The sequence below is a fragment of the Psittacula echo genome (genome assembly GCF_963264785.1).
Source record: "Psittacula echo genome assembly, chromosome: 4".
NCBI lineage: Eukaryota > Metazoa > Chordata > Aves > Psittaciformes > Psittacidae > Psittacula > Psittacula echo.
In genome coordinates this window covers 79,835,904-79,856,243 of record NC_137738.1, presented here as the reverse complement: position 1 = coordinate 79,856,243, position 20,340 = coordinate 79,835,904, and the positions used below count along the sequence as shown (strand labels likewise).

The 20,340-nt window shown below is 36.6% G+C and overlaps 1 protein-coding gene across 1 annotated transcript in view; it reads right to left on the bottom strand.

The window, feature by feature from the left end:
* EYS (eyes shut homolog) overlaps positions 1 to 11,648 on the bottom strand; it is a gene marked incomplete at its 5' end in the record, with an annotated part of 835,842 nt that extends 824,194 nt beyond the window's left edge. The window contains 2 exons of the mRNA XM_080615919.1: positions 8,862 to 8,975; positions 10,979 to 11,648. Of these exons, the coding sequence (XP_080472045.1) occupies positions 8,862 to 8,975; positions 10,979 to 11,648 (784 nt within the window). The remainder of the gene's footprint in view (positions 1 to 8,861; positions 8,976 to 10,978) is intronic.
* Between the last annotated feature and the right edge of the window lie 8,692 nt (positions 11,649 to 20,340).

Genomic DNA, 20,340 nt, shown 5'->3' with positions numbered 1-20,340 from the left:
CCAATGGTACCAGCTCTAAGCTGTTCATGATCACTAGTCACTTTAGGCCTGGCAGAGAGAGAGGAAGTTGCTGGATCCGAAGATAAACCCATCCCTTCTGCCTCACACCTGTACTATGGAACTGATGGGTCCATTGTTCTAATATCTTCAATGAGGATAGGCTAATATAAGGAAACTTGTATTTGAGGGCAAGATCATATCTGATCTGTCATTATTGCCATTTTAAATTCACCTCCCTTGAGGCAGAGGGGATTACAGAAATTCAGTAAAAATTACCTTTGTAATACTGCATATAAAAGTTTTGTGGGATTTTTCTGTATAATGCGATTTACAGCTGGGACACTTAAAATGAAAATTTAAACCTGTAATCCTAAAAACACTTTTAGCTAAAAATACACTACAGGCTAGTTGGAGAATTCTGTATAACTTTGCAGAAAGCATTCACATTCTCATAAAGTAAAATGGTTAATTCATCATTTTAATATATTTTTACAATAAAAATATTTTTTGAAGATTACATTTCCTTTTCCAAGAGTTAAATCTTTAAAAAGCAAACCATTAAATATTCATACTTTCCTAAAATTATAAATTCAGCTATGAACTATTTCAGCTACAGTGGCAGTAACTTCAGAATTTTGCAATGTTTGTATGCAGACACCTGAACAAAAATAATGAAAATGCAGTGTATGTAGAGGGCTTTTTAATAAAGAATGTTAATCATGTTCAGTTTGCAATGTGGAAAAGGCGGGAATGAAAGCTTATTTCTTTTTAAAATTCTAGGCATTTTAAATGTACTACTAAAGAGGAGACCAAACATGAGAAAAAGGTTCTTGTTTTCATTAATAGAGTTAGGATTATTACCCAAGTTTAGATATCTACAACACAAGAGAATACATGCTAGCTAAATATCTAGGCACTTCTTAGAATTAGGGCTAAGATCTAGGTTAAGATCAATTGCTCTGAGGAAATTGCTCTGAGGAAGCAAGATTTTTACCCTGTGGAGGAATGCCCTGGGTAAGTTCATTTCTCAGGTTAAGACACTTAAACTTACGTAACTGTGTGGTTAAATGGTTAGTAGCTGTCTGCATGCATGGATGTGGTCTTCATGTCCCTGCTATTTTCAGCTGTAACGGAATTTGTGAATTTTTCTGAATGAATTTTGAGGAAGTAATGAAAAGCAACTTTACCATTATTATCCTTTAAAACAAAGCAGCTATTAAATCAGTTCTACTGGTCTGAGTTGGCTTTATTATGTAGGAATATTTTATTTGTAAAAATCTAGAAAATAAATGTTCAAATCACTATGTTACCATTAAAATCTTTTTACTACTCCAGATAAATAAACTTTGTTTCATTCAAATTTTTAAGATAACAGTGGTACTACTATTGACAATGTGCTTTTGTAAAACTGAAAAGACAAGGAAAAAAAACCATTTTATTAACTGAGTCACCTTTTAGTATTCTGCCTTTCATTAGCCAAGTTGTTCACTTCATCAAAGCTCAAGCATACATCTCCAAACATCTTCTATGCAATATACTTACAATCTGTACAACACCCACAAATGTTTGAACACTGCTGTATACTTCCAACTTATTTTAGAGCTGACAGTCTTACTTTTCTTCTAAAAGGGCAATTTCCACTTTTAACTGTAGAACTAAGTATTGTTATTCATCTCATGGTCAGTGATTCTTTCCAATTTTTAGAAATAATTTTTTACAATTCATTTTAGTGAAGACTTGTTAGTTGACATATTGGATTAGAGTGTCAGTGAAATGTACAAGTGAGTCTCTAAGGTGTTGATTTATATTTAACCTTGGGAAAGGTCACTTGAATTTGCCTTGACATAACTTTAATAATAGGGAAACTTGAGTGCAAGTTTGCAAACTCCTTTAAAAGGATCACTGAGCTGCTCAGAGTTTGAAGCCACACTGTTTAGTAATTAACAGCGAACTACAAGAAGCATGCATGTCTGGTGTTGTCCCAGAGTAATTATACTTGCCTATTGCAAAGTGCTATCAGAGATATATTCAGTCATAATACTGACTGAGTATACTTAATGTTGAGTTGATATGCTCAATAAATATGAAACTGACTTATAAACCATGCTGGTTTTCTATTAATAAAGACAAAAAAAAATTATGTGATGCAGGAAGATTATCGAAAGCAATAAGAAGTTTTTGAAAGATAGGCTACTTAAGTGAGAAATGGAATCATGCCAAGGAGAGTACATTTAAGAAAACTTAAATCTACTATGTCAGACAAACTAATTCATGTCATTTACATATGTTTCAACGTGTGTATTACTAAGTTAACTTGATAACTAAGTTAAGTTGATCTGCATCATGCTTGTAAACTACAGCTAAACTGCTTTAGCCTCAAAAGGTAAAGTCCTGTCACATATTTTCGTGGCCTAACTTAAGGGCATTTCCCTTAACTCTCAAACTAGAATATTCCTTCATTGCTGAATTAGTCTCTTCAGGGCCTCACAAGCCCGTAGAAAACATAGACTTAATTAAGGTACACTACTCAAACATGATGCGAGTGAAATGTTGTGAACTCGCTGACTCTGAATTGAAAACAATTACTGAAGACACATCTATAGTAGCTAGATCAGAGAACAGGGAAATTTATTTTCATATCTGAGTCCTATGTGACTGACACATATTATGGTCTCTGGCATAAAATAGGCATGTATTCTGGAGAAGAGCTGAGTCTCTCAATTATCTGATCAGTTTCATCTGTCATTAAGTTGCTTCACTGGGATACACAGAAAGTGAGGACAAGTACTGCCTGCGAACCATGGTGAAAGTACAGTGGAACAAAGTGTCCAGTGATAATTTGCAACAGAGGTTAAATGTAACAAAGGATGCTGAGGAAGACTAAAACTCTAACTGTGGAATTTCTAAACTGTTTTTAAAGAAGGTTAAAAATAAGCTGTAGAAATGGCAAAATAAAAAAAAAAAAAAAACCAATCAATCAGCTAGAGTTCTCGTAAAAGATGTTATAATAAAAATAAGTATTTTTGTGATGCTTGAACCATGGGAGAAAAACAAACTCCTGTTCTGGACATGCTGACACAGATTTTATAGTACTTTTGAAACAAGTATAAAATATACATGAAATGATGCAATTAAAAAAGTCATCATCACTTCATTAAAACCCAAAATACAATACACATTTTCTTCCTTAACACTAGAAGTACTAAAGCTATTTCATCAGTGTCATTCATACAGATGGCTAAAAAGCTTGACCATACTTTCTTCATTGTGATAGCTAACAGTAATCACAGAATATTTTACAGGATGTTTTTACAACTAAGGATCATAATCCCCATGATCTACAGGTTTCTCTGAAGAAACTGTTATCCTTGCCAAACTGTTTTATTAAACCATAGCCATTCGGTTCAAAATGAAACAAAAAACTCAACAAATCACAAATGAGATTAAAATATCCTGTAAAAACATAATCTCCAATTACCCTCTTCTCTTTCTCTAGAAGAACACTAAAAAAAACCCACCAGATTCTGTAACAGGAGTATCTCTTTAGGTTGACCTTTGCGCTGACCTGACAGTGCAAGGGCTCAGGACTAGTCTAGTTTGCTTTAATCCCTGTGTTTTTGGGCACAGTAACTGCTGGCTCACCTGCTCCAGCTTCACCTCTAAGAATGGCCCCTATGTGGAGGTGATGATCCAATCTCCACCTCCATCACTGCCTGACAAGCCACAGCCCTTTGTGGCGGGCAGCTGGGAACCACATCCAGGCTACTGCTGGCAGCATGGGAGAACAAAGAATATAGATCATGATATGAAAACATGTAAAAGTAGGTTGAGATGGACCGTTGGCTGACAGGGGAGAAACTTCTAGCATGAATGTCTGATGAAGACCTCAGGATTCTGATGACTTGCTGCAAGTCTCACACGCTCTTCTTGAGGGAGACTGATGTATTGCTCTTTGGACAAGAGGAGGGTGGAAAGCTGAGCATAATATCAAAGTAAAAAATACATAGTAGTGTTGTGGTTTAAGCCCAAGCTGTAAATCAGAACCACGCAGTCTACTGCCCCCCCCACCTTTCTTCCCTCCGCTTCTGGAGGGACGGGGAGGAGAATCAAAAGAATGCAGCTCCCACGGGTTGAGATAAGAACAGTTTAGTAACTAAGGTATAACACAAATCACCACTGCCGCCACCAACAATAACAACGACAAGAGAAATAACAAGGAAAGAGAATACGATACCGCCCGCCGGAAAAGACAGCCCGACCGACCAGGGGACATGCCCTTCCGGGTAGCTCCCAGTTACATCCCCTGGCATGACGTGCTGTGGTATGGAACACCTCCTTGGCCAGTCTGGGTCAGGTGTCCTGTCCCCGCTTCCTCCCGGCCCCTCCTCCTCCCTCGCAGAGCATGAGACTCACAAAGTCCTTGGTCAGTCTAAACATCAGTGTTATCAGTTTTTTGTTCCCAAGCCAAAAGTCAAAAACACAGTGCTGCAACAGCTACTAAGAAGGAAAAAAAAACAACTGACTGCCACTGCTGAACCCAGGACAAGTAGGAAGGTGTTTTTCTATAGTGTTTTTAAAGGTATTATTAATAAGCCTTTGGGTGTTAATTTGGGCTGTGCTAGTATTAGAGAAATTGAACTATTAGGATGTTAAAACATTAATTGTAGAAACAATAGTCTTCTCTCCATACACATATAGTGAAGTCCTTTTACAATTATGACTTTTTTCAAAGTACTCTGGCTGTAATTCACTGATTAAGCAAACAGACCATTTTAAACTAAAGCACCTGGATGATGGAAGCTCTAGCAAAGTAGCTCCAAGCAAAACCACCTCATTCTTATACTATCTCCTGTCCCACAAGTGAGGAGGAGAACTCATTATGGCTTGTAAAGAGGCTAATTGGGCCATTGGGGAAGGCAGGAAATTCAGGTCTCCCTTGCAGGAGTATGTGAAAAAACCTAATAATCTCTAGCGCTCACAGAGGGTTGGTTTTTAACCACTTCTCTTACATCCCATATTCCTACCTAAGAAGTAAGAGGTCCCCCCAGATTCAACAAAACATACTCAAATGGAACACCACTGCTCTTAATCCACCAAACACTGTCTAGGGTAAGCACTACCATTAGAGAGGTAATTAAGATGTTGGTATTTCCTGTAGGTTGTGAATGAGTCACATTAATTTTCTGTTCATCTTCAGAACAGGATCATAGCATCCGTAAGAATTTCCAAAACATCCTTTCTGTTAGGCAATACATAAAAGGTACCTGAGGAGCCTCCTTCCTAACTCCTGGAGCCCAGCCCAGTGCACCCAGAGACCTGGGAGTCCCTCTGTCCTAAGCTAATGAACGTAGCTGTTGCTTTCCTGTTTGAAGGCTCAACCAGCAGCAAAGATGAATATGTATACCACACACACATGTCCTCCACAAATGCAGAAGACGCTAACACAGCCACTACATAGACTGCCCACAGAGAGGGCACTGCCACATCTAACGCTATCAGAACTCACATAAAACATATGCACAAACAGCCAAACCCCGGTCCTCCTCTCTGACTGATCAGGATTGAGGTTTGCTAGTGAAAACACACAGTCCCTTATTCTCTTGTTCAAAAGGACAGACTCATTCCTGGATGCCTTGAACAGTAGCATGGGTCATTTAATATTAATGCCCAGACCCTGTGCCTCTTCTCACCAGATAGTCCAGCTTGTCTGCTAATGAATTACATGTGAACAAACATGGATGTGCACACATATACAAACATGCATGTTCAGGCATATACACAATGTGAAGGGGAAATATAAACATTCCAGTCTTCCTGGACCAGCTCATGCCCAGGCACATGGGCCCTATCTCACTTAGTCCCCTCTGCACTTGCCAGTTCTGGGACTCTCATGTTCTCCAGTTGGCAAAAAGCACAGGAATCACTATAATCCAAGGCCTGATGATAGTCAGTAGCACTAAATTCACTCATTGCAGATACATAATCCTATAAGCTGTGGTCTCCCTGCAGCTGCTAATGCTGAGATCCTCATTTACTCCAGCTGCCAGCACCACAGACATTAGGACCATTATTGCCAGCGGTCTAACTCCATTCGTAGACTCCTAGTTCAGTCACTTTCATGTCTCCAGATTCTGGCATCTACAGCACTTGCAGCTGGGGAGAGGGTGAGATTACATTAAAAGAGAGTTCAGAAAGGATTAAATAAGACTGGACAGACTACAGTGATTCAGTTCAGGCTCAGTCAGACAAGTGTGCTGACCAGCTACTGCTCACACCCTACCAGACAATTTTACTTCTCCTTGCTCTCTGCACTCACCCTATCCTCATTTTGCCCAGATCCCCTTCCTTTAAAAATTCCTTAGTAAGTCTAAGGGTGCAAATTCTGGTATTAATTTGGAGTATTCAAGCATAAGAATAACGGCATGCCTACTGTTAGCTGTTCATTATTAAGTTATGCTACAAATGTTCTTTCAGGAAAGAGTTTTGAGAGCTCAGTGAATGAACAATTAATAAAAAATAAAAATACATAACTGACATGAATATATGCATTGCTAGTCCAATAGATCCGTTCTGTCATTGTGAAAAACACTTGGACAAAACAACGTTTACTTATTTTTAAGAAATACTTGTAAATCATTATAGTTATAAATAAAAATATTATCATTTTATTTACATGCCATCAATTTATAGTAACAAGAATATGTTACACTTTCCCTCAGATCATGTGAACTTCTTACTGCCAGTGTCTTACCTTATTTTGGAGAAAAGGTATGTCAAAGTTTATCAAATCTGAAACACCATTTGCACAGTCTTGGTATTAATATTTGCATCTTCTGTGCAGAAGTTTAATACTAAAACAGAGGAATGTTTTGAATTTGCTGCCATCTTCACACACTTTGAATAGCATTCAAGATACACGATTCATAATTACACAATTCATCTTGTCTGAGAACACAATACAGCCAAAATAGTATAACAGTAGAAAAATATCTCTTTTCATAGAAAAATCGGTTTCACAAGGGTTGGATTTTCTTCAGATAACTATTTTTGAAATTGCCTTAGTGCTAGCAAACACTTTTACACAGGATCACAGGAAGAAATATAGACTTCAACCAACCATATCTGGTCAGAAAATAATTGCAAAATTATGATGTCTGCTAGTCAATCAGTCCTGTTGCAAGGTATGCAGACATACTACATAAAAAAAAATTTAAAACAGGACCTGAGGTACTTTGTATCAAAGCAGGAAAAAAAGAGGTAAATTCCTGAAAATCTGCCTCTCCTCCAGTGATACTTAGAAACAAGAAAGGATTCTCAATTTTCTTTTAGCTAACTGAGGAATAAAAAGGGAGCTAATTCACACTCATAGTCTCCTTTTCTCCATTGCCATCCCTACCAGCTACCTGGAGAGTGGATTGCAATGACTGCTGCTATCCGTTGGAGTTGAGTGTATTGAACTGTTTTAATCTCATTATATGTTTGGGCTTATAGTTTCTGGAAGGGTTTCCTGCTGTCTTTTATCCTCCTCTCCCTCATTAGATCAAAACTGCAAGGATACAGAAGATTTTTTGTGAGGAAAACTTTGAAAGCAATGTGCCCACACAATTTGGGTGAAAGGGACAAGAGTTAAGTGTCTTAAAAAGATACAGGCTGTATGGGGGGAAAAGCTCTTTCTTGAAAACTTTACTAATGGATTTGCCATGTTTGAGGAAAAAAAAGAAAAATTATTTTCCCTTTTTACAGTTTTCTCTGAATGATGGTGACCATGATGCCCTCTACAGCAATGGAAAGTGAGGAAAAGGAAATGAACATGAAACAAATTTACTGGGAGTTTAGAATTAAGCATGTCTATCCCATTTTTAAATTCTAGTTCTACACAGACTTAACTAACATGTCAACAAGATTGTTCAGCCTTTCGCTATGAAAATAAAGATGTGTTCTCATTGGTTCTTGGATCCCTCTAACTCCCTTAAGCTTTTTTTTGTTTCCTTCTTTGTTTTGTTTTTATTTTTAACTCTGCATCTCAATGTAGTATTTTGTTTATATTCTGTGATTGTCAGGGATTACTGATGCTTCCAAGAAAAGACATATTGAAGATTTACTGTCCTTGAATATTCAAGTGCTAGCTTTATACTTTGCTCATTCTTAAAGAATGTTATGTGTATTGCTGCTTCTCTTATACCAACATAGTGAATCTCTGCTATGAAGCACAAGAATGGTATTTTAAGTTTGACTGTTATCTTGACCTCCAAGGAAAAGTGCTTAGGATGGATTCAGATATATTTTCTGATTCAAGCTTCTTTCATGACAACATCTTACTTGTCCAATATATCATAAGTAAACCGATTAGCTTCTGAAAGTTGGAATTTTTTTAATCAAGACACAGCACTAAATCATGAGGCTCCTGACTCTTTAAATTATTTCCACCTTATTTTTCTAGCACATGTGTAAAGAGGATGCTGAAATTATGAATAAAGGTGTCATGATCATTTTAAATCATCCAGCAAGAGCTTCTGATCCTATTCTTGCAAACTCTGTACTTGAGAACCAGTGAGTTAGTGTTTATGAGCCTTCCTTTGTCGTACTGCCAAAAGGAGAAGGTACTCATGGATGGGATTCAATTATGAAAAGCTACCATCATTCATGTTTTACTTTAGTACATAAGTATTTTACAATAGTCACATGGAAGTTTGATTTCTTTATTTTAGAAAACCTACATAAAAAAAAAAAAAAAAAAAAAGAGAAAATTGCAAACTGTGCAATAGTAATCTAAAATAACTCTTTCAATAAAGCAAAAGTCACACTATTATTACAACACAGGAAACCACTATTATAAGACAGGAAACAAAAGTGTTTCTTACCTGTAAAGCCCTTGTCACATTCACAAATAAATGTGTTTGGAGTAACATTGCTGCAGTTACCATTGAAACATGTAGGTGGCTGGCACTGTCCAACTATTTCTGTACAGTTTTTACCTATTTAAAAGGAATTATTTAATTTTTATTTTTTTTCTGAAAAGTCAAATTTATACGTAAAATAAAACATTTTAATAGGTGGATGGATAGATAGGTATTTGAGCTAATGCTGGTTGCTAGTTTTCACCAAAATCACTGAAGTTCTAAAGTAAGGCAGAAAGATAAACAGCTGCTGCAATATGAGCTACTGTGCTCAATCTCATCTGGCATGTAGTTACAAATCAACATATAGCTTAAAACGCAAAAGTGCTACTAGCACTGTAGTATGTTTCATTTTTACATGAATCTAGCTTACAGTTTCTTCCAGAATTGTAAGCAAAAGATGTTTTCATGTGGACTCCAGTTTGACTAAATTTTTCTTAATATGCAGCTTTCTGGAAACTACAGTTTCAATTATACATTGTTTATGCTATTACAACATATGGATCTAAATAACATATAATTATGCTTGCCACTTGGATTGTGGCTATGACATTATTCACTCTTCAACTATTAAAAATTCTAGCAGATTTTATATTATGGGAGGCACATTTTTCCTCCCTTATTCTTGTGTAGCCACATCCATAATATAATGTGGCTTAATCTGCTAGTTTTTCTTGTTCACATGCAGCTTACTTACTGTACCAGTACTGCCAGTATAAAATAATGGCATTAGCCAACACTATCTCATATAGCCTAACAGAATATTTTAAGCATTGCTTGTTGATAACATTAAGCATGATGATTGCTTTCAACAGAATTGTGAATCTCTCAATTAATTTGAATTAAAGTAATATCAAATACTTTTTGATATTATCAATTTCAAAGCATTTTACACAGCCCTCAGAAAATAGGAAATGTACTGCGTACTAATATTTTCCACTATTTTACTAAACTTCAAATAATTATAAAAATACTCTTCTAATAATATTGACTTATTCATACCTGCATAACCTTCTTTTTGCAAATGCATTAGTAATCTAATCATTATGCAGTTTGAAAAGCAGTTAAAAATAAATTACAGCAAACTTTATGCAACATAACCTCACTCCTGACCCGTCAGCTGTGTTTCATAGCATAGCATCACTATTGTGAGAGCACAGAAGTGCAGTCCACCAAAGGAACATTGCTAGAATTCTGCTCCACAAGCACAGAAAGAGCCACAACAATCCTTTTCATGGTATGGATGGATATTTCTGGTACTTTCTAAAGGATTTCCAAACTTCATTGTTCTGAATGCAGCAGGAACAATAAACCCGTAATTTTCTTCATTCCCCTCTAAGAACATATGTAATCATACTATATTCTCTGGTAGTCCAATCCCAAACTCAGATTCAGTTTCTCCAGTGGGTTTTGGGTAATTACTGCAGAATTTCCTGGACAGAATCAAGTGAGTTTTTTTTTAATTTGGTGATAACACCATGTTTAGCAAACTACTTTTCAAAGAACTTGTCAGTGAAAAACAATGTGGAAGATAGAGTATTTTTGTTTGCTTTTTCTTCTAATTAAATCTTTGTCTTTGAAATTAAAAACAAATTTTGTTTTCAAAAACTCCTGTAATATAATGTAAAAGTTCTTAAAACTGAAAAGGGAAGTTTTGTAGCAGGTTGAATGAAATGCTCATTTCAACAAAAACGTTTGCTGTTTTTCAGCAGTCTGGTTAACTACTTTTGGGGAGCTTACTCCAAACACTTTATGTTTTTTGGTGCAGGAACTTGAACTGCTGAACAAACAAACAAAAAACATCTATTACTTCCATAAGTTCAGAAGTACTTACTAATGTAAGGAAGGAAAAGCAGGATAATAAGAACTTACTCTGCTTTCCCCCACAATGCAGATATGAATGTAAGCAACCACAAACTCTCTTCAAATAACTGCACAGTCTCATCAGTGCAGGTGTAGCATTGGCAATGGACAACCAAATTGTACAAAAATTTTGCTAATGATGTTCAAAATGTTTTATCATCAATTAAGGAAAATATATTACCTATGGAACATTTATTCCTAGAGGAGAAAAGAAATACCTGAAAATTTTGGAGGACACATGCATTCATAAGAATCTCCAGAACGTTTTGTTTTCTCAGTGCAGGATGCATTGTTGTGGCAAGGTTTAGTGGAGCATACATCAAACTTCTGGCAGAATCTTCCCGAATACTGTGAGAAACAATGGCAATTATATGCTTTTTCCCAAATGTGGCTTAGACATTTTCCATGCCCAGAGCATAACGGTGCACTTGGAGACTGTTGACAAAACTGCTGTTTCACAGTTACATTCAGACGGAGGCCCATGTTGCACAGTAGTGGGCCTCTCTTATGAAGTTCTGCAAAGTAATGAGTTCCAACACCAAGCCAGTTAGGGTCAACTTGGTGCGTTCCTTTTATCTGACACACAAAAATCAACTGTTCTTGAAGGAAACCAGCTTTAGGGCAGTTAATAAATTCTTCCTTGGAGACATTTACTAAATTCATTCCAAAGGACTGAAAGGATGGCTCGGAGGAAATGAAGAGACTATCACCTAATTGAAGCTGTAAAGGACATATCTGAGGGATATTGAGGTTTTGTTCTTCTGAGATTTCCCCAGAAATACTTTTATTCATATTCCAACATTCAGTGTAAAAGTCTGAGCAGATGTTTTCCCTTGGTGTCCATTTTATTATACTAGGTTTTGGCTTCATTCGCCATTCTGCGGTCATTTGCCTCTCACATATTACCTGCCCCTTTACAACACATAGCTGAAGAAAGCACACAAATATGTGAACTGTTGATTTTGTATTCATCGTTTCACTTGGCAAATGGGAGATGTCTTTCACACCTGCTTCATTACTGAAGATAGCTTCAGAACACTTGTACCTTAAGGTTCATCTGTATTTTCCACAGCAGCCTAGGAATTCAGAGAAAATTATTTGTGTTTTCACATCAAATACAGTTGAATATAAAAGCCTTATTACAAAAATAGAAAATACACAACAAACCAACATCTACGTCTAATTACACTGATGTGGAACTGGAGTAAGTCCAATTAACTGATCAGAACTACACCACTGAAGTCAGATTTTTCCAATTTCTATTTTTGCTAAAGATTTGATTTTCATTTAGTACATTTCATTGTACTTGCATATGGAAGAGAAAGGGCTTAAAAGAATACTTTTTATATTCCATCCCTCTGTTGACAAAAACTAATGATAACCAAGTTTAACATCTGTGGCAAAATTAATAATTAAAGCAGAACATTTAAGCTCTAGTCATGAGCTTTAACCATGGCTGTTACATTAATGATTTATCATTAATTTTTTATAAAGGTAGATATTCTGAAGATGTAGGCCTGTGAATCATGGCTTCAACAAAGAAAACATACAAGCATATCCTCAACTTTTTGATGTTCACGTGCACTCAGCAAAACAATTAATTAAATCCTTAATTTTCCAAGTACTTGTCCAAAAACCAAACCTTAATCATATACTTGAGGTTTTTGATGCATCACAATCAAAGCTAGCAGACTACAGTGTCCTCCAGGACTATTCAATTTATAGAAAAGTCATTCTTGGCCCTTCAATATATCTGGAAATTTTTATTGCATGGAGATCAGTGATTACAGTACAGAAAGAAAACCAAACTAAAATTATTAAGTCATAATTTTATAATTCATAATTCAAGTCATACTGAAAACAACAAAAACACAATGTGTCAAAGTCTTTAGAAACTGTCATTAATAATTTAATTTGCCTTAATGTTTTTTCTCCCTTTTAATTCCGTAATGCCTGTTTTTTCCAGTATATATATGTTACAGTTTAAGATAGCAGCCTCTAAACTGACATTTACAAATGAGAAAATTACTGTGAAGAATAAACTGTATCTTTCAAGGGAAGCCATTCAGTATGAATGCACAATGGCATTTATATTTTGAAATTGGTTTACTATGTTTTCATTTTTACACAGCATATGGAATGACATCTGGATGTGGGCATTTCTACACCTACGTACACCTGTTTCATCTCTGAAGTGCACACAGATTATGATACCACTCTAATTACATCATTTCATTAAATGTCCTATTCAAAAAAATCTTGGGAGCATACTACAGCCTATACTGGAAGACCAAAGAAAGACAGGAAAGATACTGTTTGTGAAAACTTTGAGCTGGAGAACATTAAATGACTCAGCTGCAAAACTTTAAAGATAATATCAAAGGGTAGTACTCAGTCGCTCCTGTTGTCACCTAAATTGGGATGAAAACATCTAAAAATTACCTATGCCTTACTAGTAAATTGCTGTGTATGTCAACCTGTCCAAATGACCTTCGTACAGCACAGTGACCATCACTGTTTAAGCCTTTGAAGATACCAGAAAGGTGTGAACTATGACTAATAGTAATAATAGCAGACTTGAGGGTTAGAATATTAAACTCAGATGTGGTAGAAACTAGATTTTGATCCTCCTCCCAGAGTAGTTTTTATTTTAATTTAATAACTGAATCCCAGTTCTGCCTCCAAATAGTTGAAGTACTCTAACCACCTAGCTCCACAGCCAGGCAAGCATGCCAATTTCTAATTCCTTTCTCTGTCTCTGTATTTCCACCTCTGGAAGCTAATTCCCCAAAGGAAAAAAGAAAGGACATGGATCTGCAAGAAAACTACTAGCTTTGTTATGGAATACTCATAGTTTTTCTATTTTAGACCTTTCCATTATCTTCAGAATCTCATGATGCTCAATGATACCATTAGATAATGTGCTATCAAATGTGTAGTTTGGATCATTTAGCATTTTTTCTTTTAAGGTAGCAGTGTTGAACTATTATACCTATTATAGCTGCTATTACATTTGTTACTATTAGCAGGTGTAAAAGTCTGTGCTCTGTATTACTGTACATTTAAAATCCTACATTCAGCAAGTTATCTTTACATACCTTTTGCATAATGAGATTTTCTCAGATGTTACTAAACTAGATGTTTATAAAAGGTTATTTTTCTTCTTAAGACACTTCAAGAAGAAAGCTATTGCATGTCCAATGCAGAAGAATTCTTGCCCAATTACAATACATTTTGTCTTTCATTCACGTAAACATGCACAGGTATGGTATCATATACAGGCTTCATTTTTACTGGTAAAGAAAACTGGCTTCCTTACAATGTTTGCATGGGATAAAAATTCTGAACTATTTTAAAATACATACTTAGGATCATTGTAACAGTTGATACTCTGTCTTCACAGTTACTATTTTTCATGCAACTGGAAGATTATTATGGGAGTACTAGAATTAATTATGTAAATAAATGCACCCTGTAAAAGCAGTTGCAAAACCAGGGAAAGATGGGAAAGAAATATCAAGAGAACAAAGATTGTTTTTTAGCAATAAAATCAAGAAGGGGAAAAAAAAAAGTTATACAGTGGAGAGTATGAAAAGTAAAGATCCATGCATTGAATAGAGTTACAGTATTAACATACCTGACTAAGAAAATCAGACAAGATATTAAATACCTGCAAAATTATGACCTGAGGCCATGTCATGAGACAAAATTATGTCATAAGATGAAATTTGAAGGTGATTATGATAACTGTTCCATTTTAGGTCTGCTTTAGGTAAGAAGTAAATCTTCCTATCTATAACCCCAGATGCTTCCATGTAATTGATGAAGACTAAGTTCAAGACTGGGACTTATATAGACACACAAAGATACTTGAAGAAAAAATAATTCTTAAAGTTGCATAAAGCTGGGTGAAAAGCAGCACGAAGCTCTATTTTGAACTAAAGGAGAACTAAAGCAGCAAGGTTTATACAGAACCACAGGGAGGTAATTTAAAAGCAAAAAATGAATCACAAGTTATTTGCATTCCAGTCCTTTATTTTCAGTACTATGTTTTCTTTCTATTAATAAGTTATTAAGTACTAATAAAAAAATAAAGTACATTTTAGGGAAGATTGGAGAAATGCCTACAGAAACTAAAAAAAAAAAAAAAAAAAAATTTAGGAACATCATGTCACCATTTGGGAGACAGGAATGAACCTTCTTTTGCCACCACTGCAGATGTCGTGCACACACTTTGTAGACTGCTTCTGTGTGTTTGAGTTCAGCTCTGGCAGGATTGGGCTGCAAACCTCGATAAAAATGCTGTGAAGAGAACTGAGAGGGAGCTGGGGAGGGCAGGATTTGCTGGCAGCTTGCTCACTCAAGACCTACATTTAGGCTCAGGCTCACCCTCGGTGCTCATCTGGGCTATGATGCAAGTAGACTGATACCTGGCCTTATATTTATACCTTGCTTACCTAGGCCTTGACCCTTATCCAAATATTTGACCTACTGGTTTGACCTCAGGACCTGTCTCCTCACTGCGGACTAGCCTGGGCATCACTGGACTATTGACTGGCTCTGAGTGCCACCCCCAACCTGCACTCAGCTTCTCACATGGTGCTGTGCGGCTGTCTTGCAGGACAGACAATGTTTGCTGCTCCCTAGGACTGTGATATCATGCTTTCTTTATTTCTGATGCACATTTAAAAGCATCAGATTTAAGCATTACTTACATACACATAATACAGGAAATGCCACAAATTATAGTGCCTGCATCATTTGACTTCCACACCCTCTGTATGTTTTACAATATCCACTAACTGTCTCAATGACATACCAAGTTGTCCTTTGTGCCTTACATTTTTCATCACAAAATTAATAATTCTCAGGAAATGATGCACTATTTATGTCAATCTTCATTCTTTGCAAATTAACCTTTCCTTATTTACTAAAGGCTATTCAAAACATACCCTGCTGAATTATTAATTTCCCAATACGATTTTCCAGAATAATGAATATGCTAGACGGTGAATTTACCTGCAAGTTAAAATACAGAATCTTGATTTCTACCTTATATTATGTCTATTTTATCAGGGCTTTCTGATGGTTAGCCTTTTATTTACCAATCCATACAACACCACTGTAGGCATAACAATATTGAGTCAGGGGATTTTATTTTACTTTATTGCTAGCTATTATAGTTTTAACCCCAGCTGACAATTCAGCTCTACACAGATGCTTGCTCACTGCTCCCTCCGTGGGATAGGCAGGAGAATCACAAGGGTAAAAGTGAGAAAATACATGGGTTGAGATAAAGACAATTGAATAGGTAAAGCAAAAGCCATGCACGCAAGCAAACCAAAACACGGAATTCATTCACTGCTTCCCATTGGCAAGCAGGTGCTCAGCCGTGTCCAGGAAAGAAGGGCTCCATCACATGTAACAGTTACTTGAGGAAAACAAACCCTGTAACTCTGCATGTCCCCTCTTCTTTCTTACTTCTCCAGATGTTTATTGCTGAGCATGACACCAAGCAGAATGGAATGTCCTTTGGGTCAGCTGTCCTGGCTGTGTCCCCTTCAAACTCCTTGTGCACGTCCAGCCTATTCGCTGGGGAGGTGGGGTGAGAGGCAGAAAAAGCCTTGACTCTGTGTAAGCACTGCTTAGCAACAATGAATGCATCCCTATGTGGTCTACAATGTTTCCAGCACAAATCCAAAAAATTGCCACATATAAGATACTATGAAAAAATTAAACGCCATCCAAGTCAAAAACCAGCACAAATTCTTTTCAGTTATTCTGATATAGAATCACACAAATAATTAAACAAACACGCACATAAACACCTATTACCTCCACACCAAAATGTCTGTTTGAAGTCTTTTCAATTCCTTCAGGGTGGTTATAGGAGATTGGCACATTGTATGTAACACTTCTCTGCTAGCCTAACCTTAATAGACTCCTAATGCTCAGTTTCCTTATGTCCCTGCCCTGGTATAGGTTAACAATGACTGCAGTCTCTGAGCATGTGCACACCCCTGTGGCACGGTGTGCATCTTCCAGCATGCATCCAACCCCTAGCAGCTGCCAGTGCCTTTTGCACATGTGTCTGAGCAGGTCCATGAGCTCCTCTGGCTTCAAAACAGTTTGGTACAGGTAGATTTGCCCACCTCTCTCAGTTCCAGAACCTTCAGGAATTGCCCAGGACAAGCAGAAGGTCAGTTGTGGCCTTGATCCCACTACAATCATGCTACTCAAATCCAGACCTGTGGGCAAGTTTGTTACACACTACACAGATCTTTATTATTTTGTATGATCAACATGCACACATACCAGCATAAAGACTAGAAAACTGACAAAAAAGGCAGTCCGAAGAGTCACAGAGGCAAAACAGATGCTAGTAAAAGTATGTCTTATTTCAACTGCCATGGTTTCACCTAAATAAATAAAAAAAAAATAAAAATTAAAAAAAAAATAAAAATAAAAAAAAAGACATTATTTTCACCTGTCATCTTTATTGTAGCTCTTTTCAAAGATCACCATGAAGACTCTGACTATGACGGTGACCACAACTGTGACCTGCTGAGGTCAGAGAGGCTGTGAGTACAGGAAACTGAACAGTGATGGGAGATCACAGCTACCACGAACACTGGGCAAATAGCCCAAAGGCATAATTAAAGATTCAAGATTATTTTTTCAGATAGGATCAGTGACTGTTTCATGGAGCAATAGGTTAGAAGACACAAAGGACAAAGCAATCTTTGTCATGATTTATGTTATTTTGTATGTCCTGATTCAGAATTGAAAAGTATCTTTTCAAGCTTTCAGAGAAACTGTCCATGAAGTACTTAGATCCAAAATGCTTGCAGAGAAATAAAAGTGAAGTAGTACACAGTTGTCCCAAGTTTCTAAAAGAAACCACTGATGTAGTGAATTTACTAAAAGAAGGCTTAAAAGAGAGCAATGGTGTTAAATGATCATAGAAAAAGCAGAGACTATCTAAGTATACTGTCTGGAGACAGAGAAAAAATGGATACCATTAATCAGGGCTTGAAAATAGATAAAAGGGAGCTGGCATGACTAAACTGGATGATGTGGGAAGGAAAGTAAGCAGCAGACCTTAGAATCTGCCATTTCCTATAAATAAATGATACAAAACCATCACAAACTCTGATATGTTAAATGTGAAAACACAGATTCATATAAAAACACCAGAAGGGAGAAAAGAATCTGAAGAGAAAATAATGATATCAAAACCAGCAACAAATCTCTAGAAAGCAACAGAAAGCCTAACAGAGCCTCCATGACCAACAGACATTCTGTGTACAAGAGACATTGAGATATTTAGAAAAACTAAATTATAGATTTTCATATTCACTGTGACAAAATTTGATGAGGCTGATATAAGAATTTTTCAGGATTTGAAGTGCTGATATTTAAATTGTTGATATTTAAAACAAAATTAACAGAGTCAACTGCAACAGTGAAACAGACTCTATGAAATACCCAGTTTTAAGGAAGTTCCAGAATTAAAGAAATCCACTTATTTTAGTGTATAACCTCCTATGAAAACTATCTTGATATGAAATGTTAGGGAAGAATCAATATGACTTACTGGAGTTTTGGAGAATTCTTCACAGACAGAATATTGTGAAATCACTCTGAAAAAATTAGGATTGTGTCACTCTGCAGCAAGTATAGTTGCTGCAGGGTAAGAAGAAAGTAATGTATTTTATATAATTTAAACACAAAAACCATCTATAGAAGCATCAAAACACATTACTCCCTTCTCCTAGTTGAGTGCCCTACTACATCCTTTCTTAATGACCTGTTAAACTTGAGGTACTTTCTGTTCAGTGTTACCGATTCTTTTGGAGGAGAGTTGGAAAGTGCATTCCTGTGAATCTAATTTATTTTCTCACTGGTGACAGGAGATGCTAAGATGAAGGAAGGTCTCATATCTGGGAAAGAAGGGTCAAGAGCCTGGTGAGACAGGCACACTTGGGAGCTGGGTGCTCACAACTCTTAACAAGCAGTCACAGGCCTCCAAAGTGATGACAGTATTTTCTAAAGACTGAATTACAGAGTTTGAAGCAATGCAGAAAGTTGTTGAAATGACTGGAGGGTGCCCACAAGGATGCTGGAAAGGAACTCTTCATGAGAGACTGTAGTGATAGGACAACGGGTAATGGGCTCAAACTTAAACAGGGGAAGTTTAGATTAGATATAAGGAAGTTCTTTACTGTGAGGGAACAAGCTGCCCAAGAAAGTTGTGAATCTTCCATCCCCAGCAGTGTTCAAGGCCAGGTTGAACAGAGCCTTGGGTGACATGGTCTAGGGTGACGAGTCCTTGCCTATGGCAGGGGGCTTGGAACTAGATGATCTTAAGGTCCTTTCCAAGCCTAACCCTTCTATGATTCTACGATTTGCACAGTACAATAACAGCTCTTAAGAAACCCTTTCTGTGTATGCTGTCTTTCTTGACTTTCTCTGTTAAAATGCTTATTCAAACAGCATGTTTGATTAAGACTTGGCTTTATTTCTTAACTGAAAACCTTTGGGGAGCTTGCTTGAATAGATGGTCTATGCAGAACATGCCTGTAGAAAGCAAATCTGCATCTCCAGCTGATGGAGAGTATGTCAATATGCTTCATACAGCACCTTTTCCTACACTCTCTAAAGAACTTGCATTGTCCTACAATGTGCATGCCTTCTGCTACTTGACACAGTGGCACAGTAGATCATACATTTGCATGAAAACCATGGTCACAATACAAACTAGAGAGGAAAATTACATATTCAGAACTCTTATCTCAGCCAAACCTAAAGCCAATTTCACAAGCTACTGAGAACAGCAATTCTTTTTAGTGCCCTGATAATGCTAGAAATATCAACAATGGGTATTGCGAAGATACACATTGGGGTTTGTGATTATATACCTTTCTAATATCCCTTTATCGACATGTGAATTACCCTGCACTACAACTGTATTAAAAGCAAGGAGGCAGCAGTGTTTTTAAATGTGTTCTGTCCTTTAATATTGCAAAATAACAAAACAAGGTCCTGAAGGTGACCATCAGCTATGATGATGAAGAGCATTAATGTTAGTCAAAACATGTATGGAGCAGTTACTTACTTGAGTTATATTCCTCCCAATAGTTTCCCTGATCAGTTGTTTATGAAAAATGAAATGAAAACAGATTCATTTAAAACAGGACACACAGTTCTCTTGCCCATCATCACACTACCTTTGCTTTTGGTGCTTAAAAGTTAAAAATATTTAATCATGTCAGTAAAGCAGGTGCAAACTTCTTAAAAATGAAAAAAGAATTTTCAACGAGAATGCACTAAACGCATGATGGGAAATGTAGTAGGAAATTATGGGAAATGTAATAGGATTCTAAATGTAAAAGAAAAGATCAGTTTTGCTTATTTTGTGCAGAAGTAATATGTAGATTGGGAACCAATGCTACCAATACCTGCGTTCTGCCACTGACCACCATGTTTACTGCTGTATTTGCCATGAGTTTTCTGATTCTCTTAAGTTCCTCTGCTAATGTATTTCCACTGCTGTCCGCAACTATGACTTGTTGATTTT